The following is a 13,170-nucleotide window of genomic DNA, read 5'->3' on the forward strand; positions in this document are numbered from 1 at the left end:
TTAAGGTGAAAAGTCAAACCAACCTGGAGAGTGTCAGGTCAAGAGGGCACCCTTCAAGCCCGTGAAGGTCTGGGATGAAGGGAGTGGGGGAATCTATGTGTGGACGAGGGGAGGGGTCTGTGGATTCAAGTCAAAACCAAAGACTGCACTTTGCCTCCGGTAACTAGACTAAAATGGAAAGCCAGAGTTGGCGCAAAGTATGAAAAACAAATCCTCCTGTTGTTTTGTTTCCTTTCAGAATCAAACCTATTGTAAATCCTCCTAACCTGTGGCCCCCAGAGCATGTGTATTAGCAGAAGGCAATTTCCCCTCAACACACTACCAGCCCTCTCCTGTCACAGGTGTTTCTGCTTTCCTGAAATTAATGTTGGGGAGGTGGGTAAAAACAGAGAAGAAACTCCCTGAGGATGGTAGCCCCCAAATGCCCAAGAGCTCTCCCTCAGGGGAAGCTGATGCAAACCTCTGTTCCCCAATTCCCGTACCCCTGTGCCTGGACATCTATTCCCGGACCCAGGGATGCTACTGCCCCTTTACCTTTTCGGGTCACTTCGGGTGTGTCACCGAAGCGGCGTTTAGACCTTCTCTTCTCCCTCGACCCTGAGGGTCTGCAGTCGGGGCAGCAGGGGGCACCGCCCAGGGCCGAGGCCGGGAAGCGGGGATGGGGATGGATGAAGGCCGCTGGCTAGGCAGGCCTAGGACCGCGAGGAAAGCAGCCCTCACCCCAAGCCTCCCCCCACCCTGTCCTCGACCGTGGCGGGCGCCCAGGGCTCGCTCAGTTCTGCTTGCCCGGCTGCATGACAATGACGGCTGCTGAAGCCGAGCGCCGCGGCCGCCGAAGGGACCTGGCGCGAAACGGGCCATTAAGCCGGGAATGGCGGCTGGGAGAAGGGGGCTATTTATAGAACAAAGCTCGGCTGCCGCCAGCTGCCCCCGCGCGGGGACGCGGCCCAGGCCTCGCCCCGCGGGCCTCGCGTGCTGGGGAGAGGGCCAAACCCCGGGGCCTCCCCGCCGCAGGGCTGGGCTTTCCCTGCAAAACGGCTAGGTCCTGGAGTCGAGCAGCCCTTCCTCACCGTAAAGCTGCTTCTGGGATCAAGGGGACAGAGCCCCAGAAACGCAGGGAGGGCGCCGCGCCGCAAGGCGGGGAAGGGAGGGTGACTCCCAAAAGCTGCCAAGTAACTCCTCTCGCTCCGGCCACAAACTCTCGCCTCCCTGGGGCCCCGGGATGCAGGGCAGCTGGGAAGATCAGGCCCGGAGGCCACCGGCTCGCCGGCCCACTCTCGGGCGCTCCCGGGGCTGGGCGGGCGTGCCTACGCCTGCGCCGCCACTATCTCCAGCGCGCAGCAGCTGACGGATGGCCTTTTAATAAGCCCCTCGTTAATCTTACCCCGCCTCTCCACCCCCTGACCGGGGACGTCCGTATTTTCTGGCCCGATAAGGCTAGAAATTTTAGACGGTGAAATGTAGCAAGGAAAGCAAGTTCTCATTGTTCAGTCGGAGCCACTCAGCTGTGTCCCTTCGAACAAATCTCCCTTTTTCCTTAAAAAAAAAAAAATTACAGCCCTTGGGCGTTTTCATTTTAGATCCTTACGTCTCCGGAGAGCAGTTCTTTCTCCCGTCCAGCTCCCAGATCTATTTTCCTTCCTCTCTAGCAAATCGTGCCCGATACCCACTCTCCGTCTTGCGGCCCCACGCCCCCTCTGCCCCCTTTCCCTTCCCTCCTCTCCTTCAAGGGCAAGCTCCTCAAACCCTCTAGCTTGCACCGCCCGCACCTCCTCCAGATAGGCCACCGAGGGCTGCAGGCAATCCATTCTCTTGACCTCCAAGGCCTCAAAGAACGAAATTTGAATCCGTTTTGACATCTCGGGCAAAAATATCCAGCCGAGGAAGCCACTTTCAACGCGCGATGGTGGAGAGGGAAGGAATACGACGCGCCAGCTACCGTCTAAGGCGGATGTCTCGCCTTGGGCCTGCTCTCCAGTAAACCCGGACCCTTTTTATGCCGCCTTCGCGTCGCGTAGGCAGAGCGCCTGGGTCAGAACAGCCAAAGCGCCGGGCAAGATGAGCGGGGCTGTCGCGCGGGGGCGCTGTGCTCGCGCCCAGCTAGGGGAGCCCCGAGGTCTCAAGTAGCCCAGGGCCCCCCATCGGAAAAGGTCCCTCGGGGGCACGTCAGGAGAGGGCAGAGGAAGGTCAAGGCCAGTAGAGGAGCGTCTCTGCCGGGCGTAGGGGCTGTAGACACTAGAAAACAGACCCAAGAGCCAGGATTCCCTTCCGCGTACGTCCCACTCTCCCAAACCCGCAAAGCCCGCTCGCCTCGCAGCCCCTTTGGGGCCCCAGCCGGCCCTTTCACTTACCACAGATCTTCAGCCCCAGTTTTCTGGTGCATCCATGGGCCACGCCGCACCAGGTGTCATACGCTAGAAACCAAGAGACGTGCGATCAGTGAGGCTCGACAGTCCGGCACCCGGTCGAGGGCAAAGGTTTTCTGGGGAGGGTAGGGGCAGGTCTTCGCCAGTGCGCCTCATTAAAAAGCTCTTTCCCGAAAGGAGCTAAGAGCCAGATCTTTGGGCCGATGGGGAGACTCGTGCCCCCCGAGACCCCATCACAGTCCCTTCCTGCTCCGACCTGAGGTACAGAACAGTGTTTCTGAGAGGCCACGCACCCAGCGCCCCACCCGCGGCTCCCAGCGACCACGATGGGGTAGCCGCCAAGGCGGGGTCGGAGTGGAACAGGGCTGACCACAGGTGCAAAGGGCCAGGCCCGGCTCCTCGACTTGCCCAACACCCACCCGCAGGCCCTGTCCCTTGGTTTCCGTCCCGCAGACTCGAAGGGCGACCACAGCGGCTGGGAAAGGGAACACAGAGACATCTGGGACCAACACATCTCATAATTTCTTGGCGGGTCTCCAGCTGAGTGGCAGCTTAAAATAAACTGGCATGAAATGGGGTCGCGGAAGAGTTCAGGAATTAATTGGGTGAAAAATAGTATTTGACTAGATGGTCGGGCTGGCATGGCCGCTCTTCAGTGGGACCGGGGAGTCGGCAAGACAATAGTGCGCCTCGGGTCTCACCCCCTGCCCCCTCTTCCCAACATGCCCCTCATTAACCCTTCCCTCGGACGTCTCGGATCTGGAGCAGGCGAAGGCGAAGGGAATCAGACACTTTTTCTCCAGGTCTGAATCGCAGATTCAGGCGCTGCCGTGTTCTCAAACTCCTCAGCGTCTATCCTGCCCTCGGGGTTCAACTTCCAGCCAGAAGCACGGCGGTGCCTGCAGAGCCTGTATGCGAGCCGGTGTAGTGGGCCTAGCCTGAAATTCCCCTCGGATTCCTCATAGCAAGGCGCCTCCAATCACTCCCATCCCCCACCCCATCCGGGCGGGTGCCTTCAGCCGGGCGCGAGTGTTTGCTGCGATAAGGAGAGTGACATCCATTAAACCCGAGGCACAACAGAGCCCCAGCGGGGAGAAGAACTAGCCCGACGTCAATGAGAGAGCGTGTCACAGATGGAGTTCCTGCAACAGACAGTAGTAAATCGGGGCGAAAGCTAAACCCTAATAAAAATGCCTGGCAGGTAAAGAGCTATTTTCATCCGATAGAGTGCTTTCATTTTAAAGGCCATCTCACCTAATCCTCATAACCCTAGGAAAAAAGAGGAGTGTTAATCTAAGACTCACTTTACAAATAAAAACACTGAAGCTCAGAGAGGCTAGGAGAGTTTTCCAAGGTCACTCAGCTGTGGCGTTGGACTTCAGACCCATGGCACTGCCTTTTAGAGTTGGGGATTGCAGTGAAAGAAAGGGAAAGAGAGATGGGAAGAGGAAGTGAGAGAGATCCTTCGACGTAGCCAGAGTAGGGAAGACCGAGTGGCTGAGAACAAGGAGGAGGCGTCGCCGGAGCAAGAGGTCGAGTAAGGTTGTGCGAATTGAGCAACGCCACCTCCCAGGAGACCCTGGCGGGGCAGAGAAGCAGAGCCAGCTGGGCGGGCGAGGATGTGTCTGCCAGGGAGGGCAAGGATGGGTGGAGAGCCAGGCGGGCGCGCACAGCCTAGAATGCTCACGGCGGCTGGGCTGTCGGGGCCGACGGCGGCGTTCTCAGGACAGGTGCTGCAGGCTTTTCCTGGGCCCAGCTCTCGGCTATCTTCCCTCCGCCCTGGCAAATTCCGGGCGCGCCCGGCCATGAGCGAACTCGGGTCAGCTCCTCTACTGGGTCTGGGACCCGCGGTTAGGCACATGGGCTCCGCTGCTGGCTGCCTCTGGGAAGCAGGGGCACAGTAGGGGTTCAGGACTCGAGGGTGGGTGAACACAACGGCCGCCCACCCCTGCCAGACAGCAAAGAAAGGGGCAGGAAATGTGGAGAGAACTGGAAAAGAAATCCATCAGGGCCAGAGCAACAGACAAAGGCGCGCAGGCCTCCCGTTTCTCTTGGCCTGGTCCGACCAGCTCTGGTAGCCAGTGCCCGGCTCTCGCGCCACCAAGGCTGGCGGCTCTCCTGAGCCCCTCTTTGTTGTGTGGGTAATTGTAGCTTACCTGGGGGGCTGGGGGAGGGAGCTGCAAAGGGAACTGGAACGCCGCCTAAGAATTTAAGAGAAGGCCTCCTGCCGGGAAGCCAAGGGCAGCATCTAGGGGTTGGATAGAGGGCTTACCTGATACCCCCCTACGCCAACCTTCGTTGATGGGAACAATTGATGTTTTCTCAAGCTTATAGAAAGTGCTATAAAAGCGAAGCAATGAGCTCTCCTTCTAACCACAATGCCATCCCTAAGCCCTTTTGTATAGAAATTCTGGGGCCGTTACTATCCGGAGCTCATGGATTTGGAGGGAGCGCATTTCCATCCAAAGTGGAAAAAGGAAAACAATTCCCTCATCTCCACATCTCTACAAAGATGCTGGAAATCAATCCGAATTAAAGACAGATTCTGGAAATGGGTTGAGTCGCCGCATGGAGCTAGGGGTGGGGAAGCATACATTTCCCCACCCGCTTTTATCTGGTTCCCCTTTTCTTCCTCTCTCTTCCAGAGGTGTTCATTGCTGACAGGTCTCCTGCCCTGGAGAAAAGAGAGGGCTGCTCTCTCCTACCGCCCTGGCAAACCTTCTGGATTCTTCCTGGTTCCCCACTTCTTGCCACTCAGGATGATGCCCGCTTTTTTTTTTTTTTTGTCTCTGAAATGTAATTGTCTAAAATGTCGAGGCTTAATCTCAAACCATTTTATGCTCCTTTCTCGCTCCTGGCTTCTTCCTCACTCGTCAATAGCTCGACGCAAATTTGGAGCAATTAGGGACCCCGAGTTTTCTAAAAGCTGCAATTAACGTCGAAATTTCCGCTGATTATAGAGTTCGAGCACAATGCAGGGGTAAAGGAGGGGGGGAGGGGTCAGATCTCGGCTCAACGAAAGCCGAAGACAGAAGACTCTATTCCCGCTGAGACTCCCAGCTCCTCACACCGCCCCTTGCGCTGACCCCCGTCGTCCCACCTAGCAAAGAAACCACACACAACACAACAAAAACAACACTCTCGCCGCGCGTCCTTCCCCCGCAGCGAAGCCTCCAAGGATCGCCACCGCTCCGACCCTGCGTGGGTCCCACTGCGCTAGCGCCCTGGAATCGCCTAGCATCCCTGGCAGTCGAACGACCTTTGGTCGGGACCTGGGTCAGGGCCCCACTTCTTTCTAGCCTCCATCATCTCCGCGCTCCCCCTTCCCTTTCTGCCAGCGCAGCCTCCTCACGTCCCAGCGCCCCCATCTTCCCCGCAGTCCATTTGATAGGAAACTGGAGCAGGACCTACTTGTGGGGCGCAGGTTGGTAGTATTGGGGTCCGCTCCCGCGTTCGAGGAGGTTGCGGACGAAGAAGGGGTCGAAGACGCCATCTGCTCGGTTGTCCCCGGTCCTCTGCTGTCCGGGGTCCTCGGCCGGCCGGGCTTAGGAACAGGCTGCAAAGAGAAGCGAGAGCTGCACGGGGAGGGATTCAGGGGTCCGGCGCGCGGGAGGCGATTGAGCGGTCGGGGGCGCGGACGCTCCCGCTTAAGTCCGGGCTCAGGAGAGAGAGGCTAGAGGAACGGCAGCCAGCGGGCTGGGTCGGGGTGCGCCGGGCTGGGGACGGGGGGAGGAAGAGACGTGCACGCGAGCTGGGGACTCGGGCGCCCGCAACGTAGCCCGGGGCGGCTCTCCAGTCTGGCGGCGGGGCGACCTGGAGCGCAGCGCTGAGACTAGAGGAGCCCAAGGCCAGTGCAGGTCGCGCGGGTGCGGGGGACTGGGCTAGGAGGGCTAGGGAGGCTCAGTGCGCGGTTTTCCAGCCTAGCCGCGACAAGCACTATTGGGCTCTCAGCAGCCGGCGGGCGGGCGGGCTGGCGGGTGTTGGGGGGGAGGAGGGCGCACGGGGCGGGCACGTCTGGTTCGGTGTCTGGTTCCCCTTGTTGTGTCTGGCTGATTCCCTGGAAAGAAGGAGGCTAACTGCTCCGGGGACCGGGGACTTTGGTGAGACAAGGTGAGAGGGAAAAAAAGGTCCACGTCTTTACGTTCTCCCTCGGACTTCGCTGGGGTAGAAATACAGTCACCTTGTAGTCCAGACAGCCAGAAAGCAGCGAGTCGGAACCTCGCTTGTCTCCCTCTTGCCCCACCCGCTTTGAGTCATCTCGAAGCCAAGAACGGGGCTCTATCCTTGTTTCTGTATTTCCTCTCCACCCAACTCTCTGAGGTCCCCGGATTTCTAGCTGTACAGACCCGGAGAGGGTGAGAGGCAAGAAAGGGGAACGTCACCGGGGAAACGAACTTGCGCCCAGCGCGCGGGAGGTGGCAGACAAGGATAGGTGCGCGGCGCCCCTGCTCCGCGCTCGGCGCTGGTGCGATGGCTTCCGAAGGCCAGGGGACAGAGAGTGCGGGCGAATCTGGGTACATCTAAGAGCCTGCAGAGTAGCGCCCGCCGGCCACGGCCTCCAGACCCTGCATAGGACTCCGCATCTAGCTCCGCGCGCGCACTCGCCCAGCAGAGCAGGCAGCGGGGAGGCCGGGGCTTCTGGGGAAGTAACAGGTTACCGCTCTGAGTCGCGCCTTCGGCTGCTGCTGGCCAGGAGCCCATTGGTGAGACCGGCGCTCGCAGCCGGGAGGCGGAGGGGAAAATCGCTCTCGCTCCACTCCTGCGCGAGCCTCAGCCTCTGTGCGTCCCCGGGGCATGAATCTCGCTGATGGGGATAGGATGATTGCGAAGGCTGAGGTCTCTGCGCCGCGCAGGAACGGAGAGTCAGGACTGGGGCGGGTGGGACGCACTCAGCTCGGGAGGGTAGATGGCAGACACTGGGGTGGGGATTGGTCAAGAAACCGCGGGTGAAGAGGACCCAGCTAACAGTCGCGGCTGGGTACTGGGAATGTACGGGCGGCCGCGCGCTTACCCACCTAGGTTGGGAGACAGCAAGCCGTGCGCTCCGGTCGCTCTTCTGCGTAGCGCCCAGCAATCCGCCCGGCTCGGCCCGGCTCTGCCACAGGCGTAATCTGCCCGGCGTCACCTCCAGCTGCCGCCTCTGTTTCGCTAGCACCGTCCCGCACGGGAGCTCCAGGAAGAGAAAAGAGCAATCCGAAGAGGCGGCTTCTTGGCTTCGGGGGAGGCGGAGGCGGAGTGGGGAGGCGGGGACCGGCTCAGCAGGGGAATCACGAGGCCGCTGCTTGCGGGGGCAGCTCGGCAGAGCGGTGGGGCTCCTTGCAGGTGCCTGACCGCCTCTGGAGCTTTGTAGGGCGATTATAAATCCAGATCACGGGTTTGCGCCCGGAAAAAGAAAAAAAAAGGAAGAAAGAGAAAGAAAGCAAGAAAGAAAGAGAAAGAAAGAAAAAGAAAGAGCCCTATGAGTAATCCAGACCGTACTCAACACGCTCTATTTTTTGAAATAGGCAGAGTGTCGGGTAAGGCGAGGCAAGAGAGAATTTCTATGAAGAATTCTGCCTCGCTGAGCGCTTCTCCCTCCCTTTCTTCTCCCCCACTACCATATCTTCGAGAAGACAAGAGCAGTATCTTTGCCTCAATTACTCTCCCCGCGGTTCCTCCAGCTCTACGACCCCACGATGCCTCCTTGAGCGAAACCGCGTTCTGGGTCGTGTCCTTGCTGGCTCTCTACTGAGCCAGGATTGTCGTGAAAGCAAAGGAGGCAGAGACGAGGGGTGAACACTCAGACCTTAGAGGATTCCATCTCCTTTTCATTTCAGTTTCCTCATCCAGCTCAGAGCCTCCCCAAGTATTTCATCTGAGTTCAGCTACCCACTGCCTCCGCAGAGAAAAGGGTCCGCTTTCCAACCGACTGTACGCTCCCTCCTAGCTTTGGTTCCCTTGGTGATGGGGAAAGGAGTCCTCCTGATTGATCATATCTGAAGGTTAATAACACGCACGAGTGCCGCTCCACACACAAGGGGAACCCGAGCATAGAGGTGTCCTGGGGGTGGGGTGGGGGGAGCGGACCGGCCCTCTATGCCTAGGCCCACTCCCCTCCACTCCCCCTTCGATTTCATGCTTTTTAAGGATTCTCCTTTTGCAATATTTAAACGTATTTAACGAACTGCCTGGTTCGGAAAGCCCCTCACGGTAAAAAGACGTTCACGGAAAAATTTCCACCAGATGGCGCTAGGCGGCCAGAGACCGAGAGGCCCTACGCTGGCCGGGTCTTTCCTCGTGCGCCAGAGCCAACAACTAGACTGGCTGGCGGGGCTGTTTATTCTCTGGCCTTTTCAAGCCATCCCTCAGGCACCCTCGTCTCTAATTTTTGTTCTCCTCTTTCCTCTACCTCAGTTTCTTTTTCTTGAGGGCAAAACAAAGTTGATCTTTGGGTCTGGGTGACACCGTGTAACCAGTGATTCCTTTACTCGTTTTCGCAGTGAGTTTTTCTTTTTCCTTTCCCTGTTGCGGTGCAGCAGGCAGGGGTTATATGTGGACACGTCTGCGGCCTTGCTGGCCCACCGGAGTCCCGACCCTTCTCTCTGAATATCTTATTGCCTTTCACCATGACACAGTGGGGATGCCGAAAATCTTACAAAGCACTGAATATTCCATAAGGGAGATCGAAGATTCAGCCCTGAGAAGACGGAGTTCGATTAGTACGAGGGATCTCGTTGTGAGGTTTGAAATAACCGCGTTGCCCTTGATACTAAAGGAAATACTGTTGCCCTCTCTTCAATCTTACAGTAAGAACTCGGGCACTTTTTAAGGACGGAAAAGCATCCCGAACGGCGGGCGTGGGTAACAGCAGCACCGGGCGCCAGAGCTCAGGACTGGGCAGGGTGGGCGTGCCCACTCCGCGCAGGAAACAACCCTTCAAACCGCGCACCGCGCAGCTTCTCTGCCACGCTTGGAATGCGCGGTTTACTACGAGACTAGGCTCGGAATTCCACCCACGCCCCTTCCTCGAGCCTTCCTAAAAGAAATGGTTGCACCAATCAGGGAGCCCGGTGCTAGGGCTCGATCATTCAAGACGCCCTGGGGCAAGGAGGCCGGCGGGAGGAGGCAACAAATCCCCGCTCCTCTCAGGGTGTGCCGTACCAGGAAGACGCCCGCTCACCTTGTCTCCTCTGCCTTCTCCTAAGATCCGAGATTCCCCAGAAAGGAAGATTCGTTTACCTTAACCTGTGGCATCAGACTGAGAAATTTCCACCCACTCCCTCTTCTGACCCCGGTGTCCAAAACGCTCACCCCTAACGTTTTAGCCAATAAAATAATCTCGCCGGAGAAAGAAATCTCCTACAAGACTGTGTGTCTCAAATTAAAGCTGAGTCCGTCCAGCTGCAAGGACATCTCTCCCTTTCTCCTTTATGTAGGGGGAAAGGGAGGAATGAAGGCTCTTGCTCGTCCTTAATTTTAAAATGTTTAATATTAGTAATTAATTAAACGGATGTTTATTAATCACCTACTTTGTGCCAGGCGCTGTTCTCATGGAGCTTACACTGTCCAGCAATTTATATTATCCCTGCACTCATGAACATTCCAGTTAGGCGGGAAGAGTAACAGAGTTGGGGACTTCATGGCTTTGATTTAGTTTCCAATTATCTCTCATTCCAACCCAGACTCTTGGGCTCAGCGGAGATGGTAAAGAACCGAGGGCCTGGAATTCCAGTTTCAGCACAGCGAGTTCGGACTTAGGGCACGGCTCTTTCAGCACCAAGGACAGAGCCCACGGTTTGGTCGCTTAAGCCTCCGGTTAGTCCGCTTAGGTCTCCAGCATTTAGGAAACCCGCCCAGCTCTCCCCATCCACCTCCCCGCAGTAACTGCTGGGTTTTGTTTCCCTTGTTGGGGCGCGGTGGTGGTGAAGTATGTCGCCCCATTCTTGCCTCTCCGGTAAGAATTTGCAAGGAGGGTCGTTGTGGTTGTCTTTCGGCTCTTCAGAATATTTGGGGATCTATATTTTTGTCTGTATTTTTCCACTCTTCTTTTTATCTTTTATGACTCCCGGGGGAAGATGCTTTGGATATTGGGGGTGGGAAAAAGATATCCTCTCTGGGGACTCTTCCCGGTGGTGAGGGGTGGCTCGGAAGGGAGTAGTATCCGCCCAGATGTTTCGTTTGCATTTGATCGAAGGTTTAGCGCTTTGAAGAAATGGGAACAAGACGTCCAGAGGCAGAAGAAGGAGGGGGCGAGGGCGACCCCTCTGGTCTCTCTCTGCCGGGCGTGGAGGTTTTGCCAGCCTGCAACCCAGGCTACTCGATTATGTCTTCCGAGGACAACCTTCCTTTAGGTCAAGGATGGTTGGGACTTGGGAATACGACCCTCCGCCCACAATGCCCTTTCCCCGGGAGGTTTTAAGATATTCCAAGTGGATTTGGATTTGGAGACGAGCCTTTCGTCAAAGGAAAAAAAGCGAGTGGGTGGAGTAAGGAGTGGAAGGGGCACCCAAATGGGCTGCGGGGGAGATTTTTTATGCGTAAAATATGGTCCGCGTCAAGGTGAGTAAATATGAAACGTCAATCTTTTTTTTTTTTTAACGCATTTAGCATTTTTAGCCTCCAGGAAAGGTAATTTAGAGCCACAGTGTTGGTTCATTTCAGCCTGCTCGTTAAGGTCTATTTTAAGCATCTAATTTACGACCAAAAAAGAGGGGGAAAAAATGGCAGTGTTCACCTTTTAAACGTCTGTCTCCCGAGACGAGGGCTGTGGGCAGCGTTAACCGTACACTCGGCTTTTCGTAAGTGGGAGCGAAGGTCTATTCGGTGTGTTTGTGTACTTTAAAGATAGTTCCCCAAATCATTCTGGACTTTCTTTGGGAACCATAGCTAAATCAACACCCCTACTCACAACAGACGACGTCACACTCACTCCTGGAAGATGGGAAAGGGTTAAAAGTGTGGCGAGAGAGGGAGAATTCCAGCCAGAACGCCGCCAGAGAGGACTCCGGAAATTACAACCTTTTCTTCTAAAGAACAGCGCTGAGTTCCTCAGATAATCGTCATATGGTCCCTTCCCCCTTGCTATTCAGAAGATGAAAATATTCTAATATTAAAGAAATTAATCAAAGAGGACAGAGTAATTTGTATTGGGGCACATCTTAAGACGCCCAGTTCTCGCTATTTCAAACACGACGACGGAGGGACCGCCAGGTGGCGATAGATTACAATTTCTGAGGGAACAACGGGTTCCACAAGGGAGCAGTTCTTGAAGGAAAACTGCTGGCAGGCCCTTTCCAGTTCACACTCATACTCTGCCATATTTCACAAAGCAGGGCCTTTTTTTTTTTTTAAATGCCGAGAGATGCTGCCGGAAGTGGCTGGAAACACTCAGAATCTCTGTCCCTTTGGTGAAAGAGGAGGGGATGCAGAGTATCCAACTCTTTCCCACAGAGCTGCTCTTTAAAGGTAGCCTCAGGACAGGAACTCTGGTATTAATTAGGCAAGGTGTTCCACTGCGAAACTGGACACCAGGGAAATAACAGGTCTGGATTGCAATTCTGACAGCTTCTAAGATGTATCTATGTTTTCAGTTCTCTCAACAAAAACTAAGGCAAAATCAGTCCTTTCCCAAAAGAGTGGGATGAAGAAAGATGATTTCCCAAATGAGATGCTTTTTAGTGAAACAGAGTATGGAACAGCGATACAGTTGAGCCTTGAACCACCTCCGGGGGTTAGGGGAGCCAGCCCTCACCACAGTGGGAAATCCACGGATAACTTAGAGTCGGCCCTCCATGTACAGAGTTCCTCAACATCCATGGTTCCTTTGTATCTTAGATTCTGCATCCACACTTTCAACCAACCTGAAATCATGTAGTATTTACTATGGAAAAGAGTCCGCATCTAAGTGGACCCTCACAGTTCAAATCTGTGTAGTACAAGGGTCAACTGTATTTTATCTATTTTTTTTTTCAGTGTAAAAGCTCTTGAACTATTTAGAATAACAGGTATTTAGCCCTTGCTTTCAGATGTAGGTGCCTAGGACTGCTGTGTATGAGAGGTTCTGGAAGGTTCTGACTTAGTTGTGGAGAATCTGATAAATTTCTATTCCTGATCAGATTCCTTCCCTATCTGGCCTAATCCTTGGCCAGTTACTCGGGAGAAAACAGAAGCTTAACAGGTGGGATTCATCATTGCTGTTCTAGCTTAGTTTCTTTCTTGTCAAGAACTAACAAGTAAGAGGTCACTGGAATTTATTCACACCCAAGGTTCTCACCTGTGTCAGCTGCAAATCAGTGCCTTGGGTTTTCCCAATTCTTTCTTACTTTCAGGTGCAAGGCTGAGGTCTTGTTTTCTCTGCCTTTGGATGAGTCAAGGATCCTTTAGAACTGCAACAACTTGAAATCTCAGGAAGTCCCTAAATATGCAGATTAAATGATAGTCAATATCTTTTCACTGGGTCACATTGTCTCAACTACATAGCTAGGGATAAACCACAGACATGCATTGAAGCACAGGAAGACTTGAATTGGTAAAACTTTTGTTTACTTCCCTGAATCAGAACCGTATACTCTCCCCGCCGTCACCACCCCCCCCCGCCCCCGCCACACACACACACCAACCTTGATATTGGACTTGGCCATGCGATTTGCTTTGGACACGGATGAATAGAGCTGAACTGCAAATCCATGAGTTTTGAGGTAATGTGTGATGCATCATTTCTGTGGCAGTAGCTGACGAATACAGCTTCTCACACCAAGGCTGCCAGGGAGAACCAAGGTGGAACTCAGAGAAAGGTCTTGGCGTTGGCTGTCCAGGATTGCTTACT

At 55.1% G+C, this 13,170-nt stretch overlaps 1 protein-coding gene across 3 annotated transcripts in view; it reads right to left on the minus strand.

The window, feature by feature from the left end:
• The window catches only part of GAD1 (glutamate decarboxylase 1), a 38,847-nt gene extending 32,964 nt beyond the window's left edge, over positions 1-5,883 (minus strand). Inside the window, exons 1-2 of one of the 3 annotated variants that reach the window (XM_060151440.1) lie at positions 5,778-5,883; positions 2,352-2,414 (exon numbers count right to left, since the gene is read on the minus strand). In XM_060151440.1, coding sequence (XP_060007423.1) covers positions 2,352-2,414; positions 5,778-5,859 — 145 coding nt within the window. In that variant the 5' untranslated portion in view covers positions 5,860-5,883. Of the gene's footprint in view, positions 1-2,351; positions 2,415-2,785; positions 2,886-5,777 lie in introns of those variants that run through there. The other 2 variants (XM_060151439.1, XM_060151441.1) reach the window with 2 other exon arrangements.
• Positions 5,884-13,170: the final 7,287 nt, after the last annotated feature.

The sequence above is a fragment of the Lagenorhynchus albirostris genome, chromosome 6 (genome assembly GCF_949774975.1).
Source record: "Lagenorhynchus albirostris chromosome 6, mLagAlb1.1, whole genome shotgun sequence".
In the NCBI taxonomy this organism is placed as follows: Eukaryota; Metazoa; Chordata; class Mammalia; order Artiodactyla; family Delphinidae; genus Lagenorhynchus; species Lagenorhynchus albirostris.